The 18,872-nt window shown below is 39.5% G+C and overlaps 1 protein-coding gene across 1 annotated transcript in view; it reads left to right on the forward strand.

The window, feature by feature from the left end:
* nell2a (neural EGFL like 2a) overlaps positions 1–18,872 on the forward strand; it is an 81,645-nt gene that overhangs the window by 43,975 nt on the left and 18,798 nt on the right. Inside the window, exons 13-15 of the mRNA XM_063479318.1 lie at positions 1,406–1,531; positions 10,418–10,540; positions 12,975–13,070. Of these exons, the coding sequence (XP_063335388.1) occupies positions 1,406–1,531; positions 10,418–10,540; positions 12,975–13,070 (345 nt within the window). The remainder of the gene's footprint in view (positions 1–1,405; positions 1,532–10,417; positions 10,541–12,974; positions 13,071–18,872) is intronic.

Consider the following 18,872-nt stretch of genomic DNA (forward strand, 5'->3'; position numbering starts at 1 on the left):
ATAGTCAGACATAACAAAGCCACACAGAGCCCAAGAGTTGATGGCAGAGCAGATATTTGAAGTTAAATGTCAGCCATTGAGATGGATCATTCAAGTTGTACAATTCTCTGTAATATATTTTTAAACAGTCTTAAATTATTTTCTAGATGGCAGTTTGTTTAAAATTTGAGGAGTGCTGATATACCGAGGTAGCTTGTGGAGGAGATCTTTATAAATAAAAATGACAGAGTGTGGGTTCTGTTCTTGTTGCCAGCCTGCTTTTTTCATAGGCTGCACAGTGATGAGTGTGAAATTTATCCCCTGTAATGAAATGCACAGCACAATGATAAACTGTATCAAGGTGTTCGAGGTAGAGTGAGTAGCATGAGAATGAGTCAAGCACGGACACGATGCTCGTCTGTGCGATCATGTCCCTGTCCTCAAAGCACGGAAACATGTTTCATTCAAATTTATGAGAAAGATTCTTATTCACCGTTGGTGTGAAGAGGTTCGATATTGCAAATAAGAAATGTAAATCCAGTGCAATACGGTCGTATTGTAAGAAAATAACTAAAACGCTTAGACAGCCAAGTTATGCCCTAACAGGTGCTGCTCATTTTGCTCAATTAGACCTCTGTGGAGCCTCTGCATACACAGCCCTTTATTGACATCACTCCCGTTGCAGCTGTTATCCCACTGTTATTATCATTGTTTTTTTGTACACAGTGTTATTTGACGATCTTTGCTCAGCTTAGCAGAGGCTTAATCACGCAGGATGAGTAAAAATGTCTTTGTTTGTGTGCACACCTTTTAAATGAACTTCTCCAGCGGAGTGGTTCTGTGTAAAAAGTGGTCAAAGCACTGAGATCATCTGAGTGAGCGGGAAAAATGCAGACAAGCCACTATGTGCAATGATTCACTTTGACTGATTGAAAATCGAGCATTGCAGCCTTAAGTGTTTCAATCCCCACCTCTTATAGACCCTCTGCATCTTGACCTCTGTCTCCCATTAATGAATTCAAATTCGTTTCCCAGTGGCTCTACATGTGCAAAGTATTTAGACCTACTAAAGGCCTAAATACAGCAAGGAGGCTAAGTTTAACAGTGATGTAGATGAATTTTCTTTATGCTGAAAATCAAACCTAAGAAAAACCTAAGAAAAACAACAATTGATTTCTTTCAGCAAGTGTCCAGAAAAAACATATGATTATGTTCAAGTGACAAGTAATAGTAATATAAAACACCCCAGATAATAGTAATCAATAGACCATCAGCCTTCAGCATGGGACATAACTGCTTGTTTTTTATCTGGCCAGTAATTTCATTAGTTGTGTTTTCAATTGACAGAATTCTCAGTGAGCAACCCACATCTCATTTAGCTTTGTTCTCACCCCTTCTCTGCTTTTCTCTCTCCCCCTCTCTTCAGATATTGATGAGTGTGCTGAAGGGAAGCACTACTGCAGGGAGAACACCATGTGCGTTAACACCCCCGGTTCCTTTATGTGTATCTGCCATACGGGCTACATCAGGATCGATGACTATTCCTGCACAGGTGAGTTCGTATGCTAGCCTTTTGACAGTCAAGTACACAAAGTTCTGGTTTTATTCTACTTCTCTGTTTCTGTTTCATTTTGTGAAGACATTTATGAGACCTTCAAATCATATGCACAAGGATAATGCCTTTGCATGGGCGTGAACAATCTGTCTGCATACTTACAGCAAGTTACTGCCAGCTAGAAATGATTTCATTAACATCTTTAGTCATGCACTGGAGGATGGTATTATGGTATTTTATGTCGTAACAAGTACTTCAGCCGAAAGCTGCACAGAAGTCTGGAGATATAGAAGAGCAAGAGTCAGCCAGTGTCAGCAAGAGTCAGTTCAGACATAAACATTGTGAGTTATCAGCAAGGTGAGACAGAATGAGGAAGCTGTGTAATATAAAAAAATCATGTGATGACAGGAAGACATAGGTATCAAGCAATACCTGCAAAACATGTTGTAAACCTTTGCCATGCGCTACACCACCTCTAACTTTTTCTGTCACATCCCAGACGGTGGCTGGTTAGACACGTGTCTGCAAATCTGCCACTTGATGTGCATGTGGAAGGATAAATGTCAGAATTTCATTTGTACTCCTTGGTCACTTAACATTTACAGTCAAACTATGGTAAACAGTGGCTGGAGACCGCGGCATGACCAGGGTTGAGACAGCATGCAGTCAACTGCCATCTTTGAATCAAGTTTGGTGCTACGAGTTTGCTATGAGTGAACTGAAGTTACCTATTACATGCAATGTGTTTGTGATGATGAAGCATTTTACTGTGATAAATCAACAAAAATCACAGACATGTTGTGTCTACCTAAATATACAGAAATTTAGATTACTTGCATTCAGAGTCAGTTCTGAAAAATTCTGAAATTCCTCTAAAGATAGTGACATAGTTGCAGCAAAATGACCTATGCACTGTATAAGAATTTAACCAGCTGGCAACCAGTTGCAACCACAACCACATGCAACCACAGATGCATTGTAGATGAGTTGCACTTATCAGTGCAGACTGACTTTGATTGATTGCAACATGTTGGCAATCTGTCTACATTTACAAATGAAGTAGAAATTATTTGCAATTAACAAACGCTGGCTAATCTGTCTGAGAATGACTGAGTCAATCCAAGTCAAACTGGTTTGGAGACCGGTTGCCTCCCACAAAGCAACCTGAGCAATTGCCTTGTAATTGAAAGTAGTCTCTCAGAGGTCGGGCATGCAACACCCTCATCCTCTGGGAGACCAGCTCGTTGCCACAACAGTCACTAGATGTGAAGAAAATTCCAACTTAGTCGCAAGGAGGTTAGCATCCTGTTATTGCTTTAGTTTAGCTGAGCTATATCCCACAGTGATAGAGAACACAACCATGAACCACTTAGTATTAGTCTGACTGCTTGATACTATAACTCAGCACAAGCTGATAGCAAAGAAAACACTGACAGCTGAGATGAAGTGTTAAATCAATTTTCAGTTGCCTTGAATTAATAGAGATTACAAATTCTGTCTTTGTTAAAACTTCAGCTTTGTCAAACTGCAAAAGTAATTACATATATTTATTATATAGAAAAACTTTCCATCTTTCAACCCTATTATACTGTCAGTTGTTTGTTATATAACATATTTACAACTCCAAACTTTTTCTAAAGGATTCCAATAGTTGGCTCAGACTTTATCCTCACACTAAGCAAAAAAAAGAAGAAGACTGTCTTCTTTGTGTGTATGTGTGTGTGCAGTCTTCATATGGTGTGTGAATGTACTCTGTGTATGTGTATATGTGTGAGGAGAAAAACGCCAAAGAGAACCTGAGAAACAGCAAACCTGTACGTGGAGGCGGCAGATCCGTTTGTTCATGAAGTTGGAACCAAAGTCATTTTCAAAACATTGCGTGGATGATTTGCATTCTTTCTTATATGTCCGTATTATATGTAGAAAGAATGTCTTTGTGTAGCACTGCTGGTCATACCAGCTGGTCATTTTCTACTAGATGGATGCACTGTTGTATGTAAGAGAAATAGAGCCATGTCACATCATTTTATTTTGACATTCCATCGTGCAAAAGCACAACAAAGGAGTAATTTATATATATTTTTTAAAAAGCCACACTTGCACATGTACTTAGCCAAGAGAAAACACAACATTTATGGATTCATGGTCCAGACAATGGAATCTTAAGGCAGTGCTTTAGAGAAGGAGCTCTGACTAGGAGACCGTTCGGTTTGCTAACCCCGCCATTTGCCTTGTAGTGTTTGCAATATTATTATTATTGATATTTATGCTCTCACTGTCTTAGCCCCGAAGCCATGGATGTTCCCTAGATATGCACTGTGTACACTCAGTTGAAGATCATGAAATTATTGGTAATTTTTCAGTTTCTAAATCTAATGAATGTTCTGTATTTTAACCCTGAAGGGGGCAAATTTCCCAAATGTGATCAAGATTTGCAAATTTGTACATTATTTTTTTTGCACTCAGTCAAAAAATAACATAATAATGAAAGCCAAATGAAATATTTATATCCAGACTATGTCTGGATATATATGAATTTCACTTGGCACAACTGATATATTATTATTAATATTATGTAGTATCCAGTAGCCTTTGAAAGAAAATTAAACAACAAAAATCAGTGGACAAAGAGGTGAAAAGATTCTCCAGTGTCAGAGATTTACTTTAATGTGAAGAATGCTGCAGGAATATCGGAAGTCATATTTTAAATGGATTATGTAAAAGTTCACCTCTATGTGTCACTTTTAAAATACCGTGTGCAAATCCACACTTAAGAATAGAATATAAAGGGGAAAAAAATCAGTAATCCTTTTATGATGTAATGTCCCTGTCTTTCTACGTGACTGACACAATGTCATTCATCAGGGATGAGCAGCAGATCTGCCTCATTCCTCAGCAGTTGTTTGCAGCTTGTGATACACGATGCTAAGTAGCTCCCTCTGCGCATCATTTCCGAAGAGGAGGCAACATGCTGCATTTCCTCTGTGCCTGTAATTAAAAAAGCAATTTGCACCAATGCAAACGAACTCAGTGGCAGCACAGCAAAGGAGCTGGCAGATTTAGGCTCGCAGACTTCCTGCTGTGCCATTGGAGTTTGAATTAAAGCTGTGAGAATCAGCAACATGATGACTTTGAAACCTCCCATTTCCTGTTCCATTCCTAGCTGTAGTTTCTCTCTTACTTTATTAATGGAAATCAGGGAATGACAGAGCAAAGTTAAGGTTTTTTTTCCCAAGTGTTTTTAAAAACAGGCATAAACAAGTTAAAGTTGAGAATGAAGAATAGCATTTTTACGGCCGCAACAAAAGCACATTCATCTTTTTTGTCTTGTGCGCTTGTGATTTATTTAGAGAAAGAAACATCCTCGCTTACTCAGTCGTTTTTCCACATTACCTTTAGACAGCCACTGTACCTCGTGTGATTTCAATCACTGTGTTTTCTCTAGTCTTCTGAGCTGTGGGCAAGTTATATTGTTTTACCCATTTGTCTTTCTTCCACTGTGTGCTCAGGCCCCAGATTCACAATGAAGATTAATTCCACAAACCCAATGGATTAAATTGTGTCACTATATTTTATGTAGTCTCCTATTAAAATGCCTTCAAGCCACTGTAGTGGAACACACAGCTATGCGCCTCCTTATAAAAGTCAATTTGTGTGATTAAACCTAGGCTTATGCAAAGGCTTGATGTAATGACTTTTCCCCCTTGCTTCAGTCAAATTACCGTCATGATCTCCCTGCAGTTTTATTGGACTGTGTTCTTCCACACAGCTACTATCACTGTCTGATACAGTGTGCAGTCAGTGGTATGGTATCATCTTACCTCTTAGACTAATTAGTAAGCCAAATTATAGTCAAATTAGGTGCCTTTATTCCTTAATGGAAAGTATATATGTGCCAGAAAACACACTTCTCCTAATGCATACCTGTGTGCTGAGATCAGTACCACCTTGGTAGTCGCAGTGGCAGTAACTGACAGTAACAACAGGAAGATGCTAAGTTACTAGCTGCAGGAATCTACCGCTTCTTAGTAATTGAACATCTGCTTGTGTTTGAAAATAGTCCAAAGGGAATGCTGATTCCTCTAAGTTGCTCACACATAAAATATTATAGCTGCGGAAGGAAAGATTAAAGCCCCCCCCCCCGCACTACCTGTCGCATGATGTATGTGTGACTACATCATCTATGGCGCCTTTCACCAATTAACAAATTGCAACCTCAGCAGAAACAATGGTTCCAGCATTGATGGACGAATTTCTGCACGCATTACAGTGTTGCATGTTAACCAGTCTGCCTTAGTAAAGAGGATTAAATTGACCCTAGCTCATTTCATGGCTCAGTGTTTATATGCGCGATAGTGTATTAAAGGGCTGATCTGCAGATTTAGGCCTGAGAGAACCAGCATGGAACTGTGGTTTTATTTATCCTCAGCTTATCAGGGGGTCAGCAAGCTCAGACAGAAGACCATATTTTACATGAAAACCACCTGCGGTGAGGGAGGTGGATGGGCTCAGCCCCCAGCTGGGGGTAGACTGGAACATGTGGACTTCATGTACTTGTTTAAATGAAACATGTCCAACCAAAAGCTGAGGCTCTATATGGTTGAGGGTACAGTGAGAGAAGCATGTGCAACTTTCTTTTGCTACTGTATCCTTCATCTTGAAGGTCAAGATACCGCCTCCTTTCTCCCCCTCCACCCATTCTTCATCTTTTCCCCAAAGTGCCTGAGGTGCTCCCGGCTCTGTGAGATTAGCAGCTAATCCATGAAAGGTAGGGGATTGGTTGTGCTCTCCGTTTAAACGTTATTAAAGAAGGCTGTCCTGAGGTGTGTGTTTTTGCTAGGTGTATATGTGGATGCCTCCCCTTGTTCCTAAGGTGCCTATGTAGTTAGTGTGTGTCCCGGTTCTAATCCCCTGATAACCAGACCTGGGCCCCTGAGGCTGAGGAACTGGCTGAGGGCTGGGATGGTGGGAGACAAGGAGTAAGGCATAGAAGAAGGCCACAGGTGGAGCAGGAGGTTTGTCAACAGCAGAGATCAGAAAAGATGACTTTTAATCTGATGACTCAAAAGGTCTTGCAGCTGACATGGAGGGTTTTTTTCCCCTCTTTTTAAAGGACATCTGTATTCTGGATGAACAACAGGATCCCATGGGCACTTAGACTTAAAAGTTTTCAATTTCTGCTGGTCTGAACAGTGTTATGTCTTTGGCATTTTAAAGGTGCCCTAGAGAGTTTTTGTTGCAAAGAAGTACAAAAAACATAAAAACACTTCTAGTTAAATTCCTCTCGTCTTTAAATATTCTCCTAATCAGTTTCAAAACACAGTAAAGGATTTACATTACAATTTAATTTTGTTTTTGCTTGCAGTCTTTTTTTCTTTTTTTTTGCATCTTGTTAAATTTCCTGGTAAAGAAATAGTACAAAATCATTGACTGGACTGTGCATCACATCATCCAGGTGCAGATGTTAAAACAAAATGGGAAACATATTGTACAAAAGTCCCCAAAACTGTGCTCTAATCCTGGCTTTAAGTTATTAGAGGAACAAATAAATATTGGCTTTTCATCATTTAGTTTTCTTTTTTTTATCGTCTTGGTCACCAAAATAGGCAAACTGAGAAAGGAACAGAAGTTTTTCTTGTTGTAAAACATTATAAGATCGTAGTCTTTTCAAGCTTGGGATTGTAAAATTAAATTGGAGGTTACATTGTTTTGGGGAAAGCAGCTGGAAGGTCAGACATCAATGAAACTGGTGTTGTTTTGGCAGAAGGTGGATGGAGTCAAGCGGGAGGAGAAACAGACAGCTAGAGAGAGATCCCTGGTGACAGGCTGTACATAATTGATTGTTTATCTGTCTACAGCCTGAGCAGCAGCAGCCAGCGAGGAAATGCTTCTCTCACGCTACCACACACGTACGCATTTTAGGGATTTAGTTGGTGATTAAATTAGGAGTCGCTTACACTGAGTGCAGGAGTGTAATAAGCCTAAATTCCTAAATAACCCAAATTACCAGGAACCAATACTAAAACTCAAGGGTCATAGTGATGATGCACACTCTGGATTCCCTCAAACACGCACACACACACACGGAGCACCCGGTGGCTCTGCTGGCCTGTGTGTGTGTTCAAAGAGACAGCTTGGTGTTTGCTGCTCTGGCAGATGTGACCTTGGCAAGAAAAAAAAGAAAAAGAAAAGCACCTAATTCTCTTTCCTCTCTCCTGTGCTCCTATTACTGTTTTTATATGCCCATGAGCAGACTTTAATTCTGCCCAACAGCAGGAAAGTTTGTGTGTGTGTTACAGGAGCAGTGCAGTGGGCCCTACTAAGTGCCCTTCAATCCATCTCACACACACTTGCACGCATACATCATACTCTCGATGGAGGAGCTCATCACAATGTCACTTTCAATTTGGAAGAGCCCACGGTCTGCTCAGGAGATATAATGGATTGGATGATGGCAGGGAAATGGATGATGCGGCTCAGGTCTACCGCGACAAGCATTCGGGTTTCTGATCCTTTCACCTTTCAGTTGCCGTCTTTAAGTCTTGACTGTCTTTACGAAGTGCATGCATAAAAAAAGCACAAAAGTTGAGCAAAATAAATAAATAAAAAAGAACGCTCCAAAAGTTTACTTCATGTCTGAAGAAAATATATTTGAGAAACCAGCTCAGAGAAGTTTGTTTATTTCTGTCCCCTGGCAAGCTTGAAGCTACCCCCAAATCCTTAAAATAACAAGAAACGGTCCAAACGGTTTACTCCAGATTAGCACTAAATGCTTTGTATTTGTGTTTTTCAAGAGTCTTAACCCTTTTGGAGAGATTTAGTTGACTGCTTATCCATTTAGCAGCCTGTAAAAGTTTTCACCACAAACAACATGATGATATGAATTGAAAAACAAGATTCTCCAGCTGAGAGAGTGAATACTGTACTGTATGGACCTTTAATGAACGGCTTGTGCTCTGCAGCCTCTCGGGCTATGATGGGATACAGAGATGTTAAGTATGGAAAAGAAGATTTCAAAAGGATAAAGTCTAGAAGGTTTTTGAGACTTATTCTGTGCTTGGTAAGCAAGTACATATCAGAATGCAATATTTATGTGAATCTCCCAAATACTATGGATGAGCATTCTTCTTTTGTATGATTCTCAGAGGGATAAAGATCTGCTTTTATGTTCAGGGGCAGATGAAGGACTTGCATCAAGATCCATCTTCCCGTCGCAAGGGAACTGACTTAAATGCTTTATAGTTCTTTAACTGTTTAGTGTAGGTCAGCTTCAAATAAGATTTTTTCCAATAACTCGTCATTGCATTATTGCTTCTATGTTTATTTACTGTGTAAACAATCACAGAGGCCTCCGAGGATAAAACAAAAGAAGTCAATAAGTGAGCACAGGCTAAAAACTTCTGCCACTGTATTTTTAATGACCCGTTTGAATCAAATAGTATAACAAAGCTTCACATTTCTACCGGTGTAAACAAATTTAAAATACCGATAACTCAGCAATGGTAGTTTCTCACTTTATTAATACGAGTAATCGATAGAATGAAGTGCTTGTGAGGAAGAGACCGAACTGGTGTTTGGTGTAAAACTGGGTACTTTTGTGACACTTGAGCATGATATTGTTTCAGGGAAGTGTTAAGATCCACCAGCCACAAGCAAATGAAATCACATTTGTTTGAGAACACATCTTCTTGTGACAAACAAAAAAGCAGACACACAGAGAGTGATATCATCAGGATAATGTCTCCCCTGCTGCTTCAAATGGTTTCATTCACAGCACTCTTTTTTTTAAAGAGGCCTATTTATAAGTTCGGATCCCTCAAGTAAAAATATGACAATTAATTGAGATTTCTTGTCAGCTGTCATAAGACATTGTCTTTTGTAAACAGCTACTTTAAAATTAATTTTTTTTAATTTTAAATTTGTAACCACTAGCCCTAATGGCTTAATTGTTTTCTTCTTTATGTGGTATCATTACATAGTTGCAACTGGACTGTTTTTTTATTAGCCTTCACTCCAGGTTTTCATTTGTTTCTGTTTTGCCACTTCAGTCTTCCCGAAGTTCTCCTCACAGGGAAAGAGATTTGTTTGCCAGTTGGATACAGTATGTTGTCACGGGCTGTAGCCATTAGTCAAGCTTGTCAGTGATTCATAACACAGCATATCACTAACTCCACAGTGATGGGAGCCTGGGAGTTCCAGTTCTACGGGGACATTTTGTTAATGCTTGTATAAAACATTTCCTGTGGGTACTTAACACGCCAATTGTGCCAATTGCAACGCTCAAACTAAAGGCTAATGGCTTATGTACTGTATGTAAACTGCTACACAAGGATGAACCGTATTGGTGTGTGCGCGGAAATTAAAGTGTGTATTTTCTGCTATTACGAAGCAGACACTGAGACGTTTCCGTCCCTCGTGATGTGCAAAAACAAAAACGGCAAATTGCAGCAAAACATCTGAGACAATTTTTTTCACGACAAGTCTTGATGGAAGAGAGAAAAGTGACTCATCCTCCAGTTGGCTGTTTGTCACTGATGTCTTATTACTAGACTTGCAGCTGTCTAACTATCAAGTCGTTTAAAACAAGGCACAGTTTGAAATCTTGTCCTTGTTTTTTTTTTGTTAATGGAAAGTAAAACAAATTACCAGCTGGCTGCGATCATTTCTGATATTTACAAGGAGGATAAACACTCACTTTTCTTTAATCAAGTGTTATTTTCTTGATGGCTGTAGTTCTTTGCAGATGTGAAGACGATTTCTGAACTGTTGCTAGAGTGTTTTCCTCTGCTTGTTTGGGAAGATGCTGCATAATACGAAAAGTATACTGTGTACTAGTGAGGAACCTGCTCGGATTGATACGTTTTATTATTGTGTTGTTTTCAGAACATGACGAGTGCCTCAGCGGACTCCACAACTGCGATGAGAATGCCTTGTGCTTCAACATGGTCGGAGGCCACAGCTGCTCCTGTAAGCCAGGCTACACGGGCAATGGGACAGTCTGCAAAGGTAATCTCACCAGGTTCATTTTGTTTTGTTAAGTTCTGCTTCACTTGACCACTGTTGTTTTTTCCCCTTGTTTCAACAAACAGTATTTTTCTAATTTAGATGTTGTATCACATACTATATATATATGATAAAACATTCAAATAGTCTTCACTTTCAGGGGAAACTGCATTGTTTCCAGTGACCGTGTAATATGAAAAAATAAGTCGGAGTGTAATGAAGTCTTGAAGAATGTCAGTGTATTGTGTCACACAATGCACAGCCAAGAAATGTAAACAAAAACAGAATAATTTCTAGTTTTATTAATTTATTTTATTTTTTATGCTGGTTTTAATGACACCCTGGAAACAAATACTAAACGTTCCATCCTTTTTCTGTGGGCCAAATTTAATTTAACCTCCTAAGACCCGAACTCTTCCACAGCATGCATTTTTAATTTCTCTTTGATATTTGGGCTGATTGGGGCCCGATGCATGTAAAAACAAAGAATTACCAGATTTTTTTTTTTACCTGATTTTTGTTTCTAAGAAAAATGAGAGCCACAAATGAGGATATTCGTTTAAAATTTTGATAGAACAGTAACAGTATAATGTCCTCGTAAGTGGATATCAGGCCCTTGTAGAGCAAAATTGAGTATTTTAGTCTAAATAACCCAAAATGTGATGTCCACATATATGACTGTGGAAAGATAGAAAATTATTCCCTTTCAGTCCTCGCTGAGGTCACCTCTATTCATGCCTTTAAGGCAGATGACCTGTGATGACATATGCAGAGTCCCACCTGCAAACATATACCCCCTGATGATTCACTCACACCCAGAACTGTGACATATGCATGCTTACCTGTTGAGAGGTCAGATTTGATAGCTAAAGGTCTGCCCCCAAGCGTCGACGATCCAAAGGGCTGGAATCACTAGAGAGTCTTCCCTTTTCTACAATTAAGATTTATTTGGCAGGTATACCTGCTTGTTATATTGGCTTTGATGTGGTGATGCCAGGTGCACAGCATCTTGCCATGTGTGGTTTTTTGGGTTTTTTGGGTGGGTTTTTTTTTTTTTGAAAGGCTGTCCTGAGTCTGACATCCCCTCATGGGATTTGACTTTGGTGCCAGAGACCTTTTGTCGCCCCCCAACTTTTGAACTCATCCAGTCTGTAGATATGACGTTTCTTTCATGTAAGACTGCATTGCTTCTCACTCTGGCATCTGCAAAGTCTTTGGTTTACTTTCATGCTTTGACTGTGCATCCTTCTTGCACACTGTTCTCTTCTGATGGCCTCAAGGTTATATTAGGGCCGAATGCAGGGTATTTATGTGAGAATATTCCTCAGGCATATAGCTCTATGGATTTTGAGCTTCTGAGTTTTTGCCTCCCCATAGAGAAGGCTATATTACATCTGTGCAGTGCATGTGATTACACAGTTTGTCTCCTTTGCGAATCCAGCAACAGTAACCTCAAGGCACATTCTATTGCAATTTAAAGACCCTACAATAATACAGTCTTTTGTACAAAACCAGGTCAAAGAAAAATTATCAACAGGTAAATTAATGATGTAAAATAAACATTGCTACCATCTTTATCAACATCAACTTCATCATCAAATTTCTGTCAAAGATCATTAGTTTTAGCCATTGTTCTGTTAAGCATATCATATCATAAAGTATATGATGGTGATTCTACTCTCTCCACCACCCACTGAAAAGCCCTCTGTGACCCAGATTTAATGAGTGCCTCTGTCATGTTTGCAGTTCTATATGTGATCTCTGTGCTTTCTAGAAAATTGACCTGACCTCAGCTGGTTAATCTATTCCTTGAGTAGAAATCTATTTATGGTGGAGCTGCACATTAAGATAACTTTGCTTGGTCATGATGAGCACTAGGTACACTACACAAACATGCACATACAAATACATGATAGAAGCTGGAACCCTTCACCCAAAACTGTGCTATAATAATATATTATAGTTTAGACAGACTCTTGCATCTGTCTTTTGTTTTTTTTTTTGGATCCCTCAACTTAATGAAAGTGCAATTCTTCATTTTTGGAGTGCTCTTTGTAAGCACTGTTTTTACACGTCTTACTAAACAGGCTTTCTTTTGCTTTCAGTACTTTTCACTCTTTATTCTGAGGAAGCATGGTATGATTTGTGCATATATTACATTTATTTCCATTTCCATTTGTGTCAACTTCAGTGACTTCTCTGTGTTTTGGGGACACATTAACTAACAGCCTACCCACGGATAATGAACATTTTTGAATTAACCTTGGTGAGATGCATTAATCACGCAAAATAATATTGTGCAAGCCTATAATGAATCACATCACCAAATTAGCTCTTATTCTGTATGCAAATACATATGCTGCTGCTGGTCTAATTACATAGTTAATGCTCGTTAATCTTAGTGAGTAATGGCTCCTCTCCTCTGGTGTATCTCCAGCAATGTGTGACGGATTGTGCCAGAATGGGGGAACCTGCGTTTCACCTAACAACTGTGTTTGCCAGCAAGGATTTACTGGGAAGAGATGTGAAACAGGTAAACATTTGTTTTCGTTACGCTCTTACATTTTTTTCCCATAAAACAAACAAACAAACAAAAAAGGAACTTTTGATTGAATGTGTAAGAAAGAACACGTTGCAGGACGAGGAGGTGTTTTACACTCTTGAGACTAAACGAAGGAAGGAAAATGGGAGACTGTACTGTAAATGCTTTTTTTTTTGCAGTGTTCTCACTAAGCTATATTAACTGCCCCTGTGTGCATTTGATTGTGTTTGTGGTGGTGTGCATGTCCGTGAACGTGTCTGACTGTGTGGGTCGGGCCTCCGTGGTGAGCGATGAGCTTGTGCCTCTTCCAAGTGGCCCAGTGGAGGATTTGAACTGCAGCTGCAACAATAATGGGCATTAGCCCATACATATCACAGCCCATATTAATCAGCATGGCATTCTCCTCATAGGCTTCATGCTACATGCACATTACAGCTGTGCAAACTCCTGATGCACCATATCAAATAGGACATAATAGATGAACTGAGTGTTAAGTCAGCTAGCAGCCATTGAGATGTGTGAAACATTGTGATAAGACTCAGGGCGTTCTATGTGTGTTTTTTCCCTACAGTGTTGCTGATTTAAGGTAACCAAGAAACACTGTAATTCTTGTACTTGTATTTGATGCATTATATGTCTAATCTACAGCAGCAGCACCTTTCTCATAACCCATTTCAACCTTTCATGGAGTGTCCTTCAGGAGACATGTAGCCAAAGCAATAGAAAGCCATGACAGCTCTCTCACTGTGCGTGCTCGTGTTTGAATGAGGCAAGCTGAGCCCCTTTGCTTTCTCATTGGTTCAGGTATTGATTGCACATAAAGGACCTTTTTTTACGAGGCGCCCTTTTTACTGCCCGTCTTAAAGTAAATGAATTTCCCGAGATGCTGAGGAAGGAGTGTGTGTGTGTGTGTGTTTGTGTGTGCGTGTGCATGTGTGTGTGTGTGTGTTTGAGAGTGAGAAAGAGAGAGAGAGAGCTTGTGTTAACACACCTAGCCAGCCATAATGCCTTATGCTTCTCCTCATTTTGCAGCAGAGAAGGTGCTGAGAACCTCGTCCCTTAGTAATTGCACGTTCCAAGCAATCACACATTTCATTACTTTCTTAAGTGTTTTAGATCCCCACTTTCTCTCCTTGCTCCTTGTCTCCTCTTCTATTTGCCTTTATTCATTCTCCCATATCTTACAAAAAAAACCCAGAAAACTAGCCAAAATGTAAAAAAATATGGAGCATATTGCACATTTTACTGAATATTGTAAAAACAGAGACCAAGACATAAATAGAGGACACTCCTTTGTTGTAGCACAACTTTCTTCTTCCCATACTGTGCTATTATTTTCTGGGTTACTCAATCACACTTGAGACTTTTCATCCTAGCGACTTGATCCTGCATTACATCGGCTCAGTATACAAGGAAGAAACACAATGTCATGATAGAAAATAGATATCCCAAAAGATTTTTAATACCAAATGAAAAAGATATGACAAGGATTTTTTTTCTTCCTTTTTATGTGCTTTTGTTTTAAAGCTGGTCTACCTGTTTCCCTTTGTTTGCTTCCTTTGTGCTAAGCTAAAGTGGTCGTTCACTTATGATTTATATTTAAAGAACATAAAGGAATGATCTTAATCTTCTTATTGTAACCCTGGGAATGAGCAAATACAGCATGTGTCATTCCCAAAATGTTTAAACCTTCCATTTTTTGTTTTCTCTGCAATTTTTTCTCTGAAAAGAGAAAACAGTTCTTCTTAATAATGAGGCCACTGGGGCTGAATGACTGGTAGCTAAGGGATCAATCGCCTCCTTATTGCGTCTGATTAGAATCTGAGGTTCAAACAAACGGGATCTCACATGTACACCCAATCATGCTCCTCAAGCCTCAGGCAGTGGGATTTTTTTTTTGTCACCACAGATGCCGCTGCTGTCGTTTGCACGCCTCCCTCCCACAATCTGACTCCCTCTCAGTCTTATCCAAGTCAGCCTTGTGACAGCTACCATATTGATGTTTTGTTTTTTTCCATCTGGGACCACCATCAGGGCCCTATTCTATAGGGCGAAAGCCTCTGGCATTGTTTAGTGACTCCACCAGTCATTCAGAGTGAAAAGACGAAGGTCTTTCTTACTGTCTCCTCAGCGTGACAGGAACTCCCAGTGACGGACGCGTCTGCTGCAGAAGCTCACAAAGATGTATGGGGGTTAATGTACTGTTGGATATTCTGCTCTACTGGTGGTAAGGAGGTGGAGAAGGGATGGGTAGGAGGAGGGAGAGGGGAAACTGGGTTTGGGAAGAAGAGATGGAGATGTACGGGGAGAGTGACAGATGCAACATTCAAGGAGGGAAAGAGAAGAGAGGTTGTGGGCAGGAGGGGGATGAGAGGAGGTGAAGTGGAAAGGAAGATACAGACATGTTGGGGAAAACTGACTGATGCAGAGATGGAATGGATGAAGCGAGGGGATAGATGGGTGGTTAGAGGGTAGGGGTTAGCAAGTTTTCTCTGCATTTGGATGCGGAATGAGGCTGCTAGAGTTAGGGCTGCCAGAGGAGGAGAGGCAGAGCTGGTGAATGAACATGGAAAAGCTTTCACTAAGTCTGGGCTCCTCACCCCCCCCCCCCCCCCCCCCCACAAGAACCCTGTGAGCTTTTAGAGGTCTCCCCAGGGACTCCACCGCTTCTGCTGCTGCAGCGGCAGACTGACGGCCTGTCATAAGACACCGAACAGGAGCTCTTCAAGATTCACATGCACACCTATAAGCATGCATTAACGTATGAGAGGATGCCAACAGTTTGCAAATTGTCAGCTGGCCCCCTTATTTCAGGTTTCAGTGTTTTGTGGTATGCATAAGTCGAATATTCCACGTCTGTGTATGCATGTGAATGTGTTGTTGTCTATTTTTGCTCGTGCGTTCTTGTAACTGTGTGCGGTGCACTCGCTGCTTTGTCATTGCCATTCAGGGGGAATAGATGGGGAGGGACAGGGGACACGCAGTGCTGACAGACAGACACCAGCTAGTGGAGAACTCTGACACATCATGAATTATGCAGGGTACAGCTGCGGCTGGGCACATTCACTTCAGTCATGGATATAAATGTACGCGGGGCCAGCCATGTAATATGTGCCCTGAACATGCCGCATAGTCAACATGGTAGCCCCAGGCTGGAGCTGTGTATGTTGTATGGCTTGGGAGAGATGCGCACATGCAGAAATATTATGTTTATTTTTCAGTAATGCCTCTGCTTGTTTTTTCAGTACTATGCTAAGATGTTTTTTACCTACAGAAGTGAAACAAATCGTATTAAAGAATGTCGAGGTTATCTTTTTCAGTGCTTTGTATTCTTATTACTTATGTGTGTGATGTAGTATAGCACACTAGTCGTTTGCTCACCAAACGAAAACATCGTCGATATAATCGTCTAAAAGTGTTTTTATTTTATGAACGGTGGTTAATTCTTAACACACTTTTCTTAATACCCCACTCAAAACCAAACAAGTATACACAGCTTCTTAACTCTGGCTGGCTGTGCTATGTGGTACAGTTTAATACTTTTATGAAAACCATAATGCATCCTGCTGTAAACAAGCATAAATGCAAAGCATACATCAAAAAAAGTAAATGAATAAAGAAAAAAAGAAAGAACCCAGTGGCACTGAAAGCATCATAAAATGTAGCTTAACTTGAAGTTATCAGAGCTTCAAGCTTTCAGCATCTTATATGATCCATGTTGCTAGGTGAAAGTGTAAGAAAGTAAACCCAGTCTACTTTAGTAAATTGGCTGCTTAATGTTGCACTTAAGCCAGATTGGAGCTTCAATTTATGTGAATTATTAAAAAAAAACACAACATAGGTAGAATAGTGCAGTAAAATGAAAAAAAAAAGAGCAATATAAAAAAGGAAAGAAAGTGGCATTTCTGATGAGATTAATGTAATATTGAAAACATAGGTCTATTTGGGCATTGACAACAACTTGCCTTTCAAGGTTGAAGATGAAATATAAGTTATGTACACACACACATAGATAGATAGATAGATAGATAGATAGATAGATAGATAGATAGATAGATAGATAGATAGATAGATAGATAGATAGATAGATAGATAGATAGATAGATAGATAGATAGATAGATAGATAGATAGATAGATAGATAGATAGATAGATAGATAGATGTCAAAAGTAAAGAAATCATTGTGACGCATCATTTTAGACCGCTAAAGGATATTATTACCTTAAATAAAGCCTTCCAGTTGTTTCATATTTACTTCTGAGAAATTCTGCCTCCTCTGTTTTTATACCAAATATTGTTACTGATGTGTTGCCAATTAGCCTCGATAGTTGGATAATGTTCTTCTAGCTCTTTCTTTTTAGTATTATTTACTCTTCCAGTCTTGTGGTGCTGCCATCTCAACTTTTATGAGATTGTTGCTACAATAAAAATGTATAATTTCTTAAAATTGCACATTTTCTAAATATTTGATATGTTTCAGTAAAATATGGCTTCATATTTACCTTGCAATATAAAATCACATAACCACTGTTGTGTATGAGTAAAGTAAATTAAATTGGATGCCTTTGCATAACTAGTAAATTGGTAGATATGATGATGCCTGCTCATGGCCATGTGATGCAAATCCAGTAATTCCCTGTAAAAACAAAGTGAAAGAAATTCTTTTCATTTGTATAATTACATTTTTTTCTCTATCCAGTCCCATCTAAAGGTACTTAGCCTTATTAAGATAAGTGGGCAGGAGGAACTATTAATCTATGCGTCCTAAAGCATCTCTAGATATGAAACCTTTAGGAAAGCACCTCGTACATGTAAGAAGATTTTGTAAGGCTTTTATAAATATCTTAGCTCTGATGATCTTTTAGCTAACCAAGGACTTGCAATACCTCTATGAAATAATAATGGAAATCCACTCCTTGTTTAGGTTTTAGATTTGTGTTTGCTGACTCAGTTGCTGATCTGTTCCTATAAGATGAATGGGGAGGTAGTGTCTGCATTTCCTTTATTTTCAGCTCATTAGCTTTTCCTTTCAAGCCTCTCTAAGCTTATTAGGATGCTTGGCCACCAGTTAAAATTTTCTGTCACTGTGCTGTCAGATCTGTAACTAATGGCCATCTCTGCTGTCCTCGGCTGGCCTCTTGCTAGTTTCTCAAAAGGACACTGTGGGATGCTGAAGGGAGAGCAGCATTTGATCAGATGCTCGGGATGGACACCTCTGCCTTTCATCTCCCAATTCATCCGCAGTCTCGAATCCTTGTGAGCAGTTTTAATCAGCAGGTTCAAATTACGCCAAGGCTATTTTAGCATTGACAAAGTTCTTTGAGGACAAGGAGAAAGAGATAAAAGATTTTTATGTTTGGCGTTAATGATACAATTTAGATTTGTCACTCCTACACACTCCTGGAGGCTAATGTTCAAGAGCACGATCAAGGAGCGCTGGTGCAGCACACCTACACTGTAAAATGATGTTTTATTGAAGGAAAAAAAAACACACTTGGTTACTAAAGTCACAATCATTTGGCAGCACACGTCTTCCTTCAAAGTCTTGTTCTCATGAAGAGACTTAATCTAAAGAGACTGTGTCTTTTCATCAGTGTTGCTAAATTGTTTGCTTTACCAAAGAAATATTCTATGAGTTTTAGCAACCTTTGCTCAAATATTTCTTCCTGTTGTGAGAAAAGGGAAAAGAAGAAGGATGGGAAGTGAAGAAATCATTTGTTTGAGGAGGCAATGGGTGGATAGTTGAGCGGGGAAGAAAAGATATTTAATTACTGGGTGATAGCAGATAAGAGG

This window comes from Pelmatolapia mariae, linkage group LG7 (genome assembly GCF_036321145.2).
Source record: "Pelmatolapia mariae isolate MD_Pm_ZW linkage group LG7, Pm_UMD_F_2, whole genome shotgun sequence".
Classification (NCBI taxonomy): Eukaryota; Metazoa; Chordata; class Actinopteri; order Cichliformes; family Cichlidae; genus Pelmatolapia; species Pelmatolapia mariae.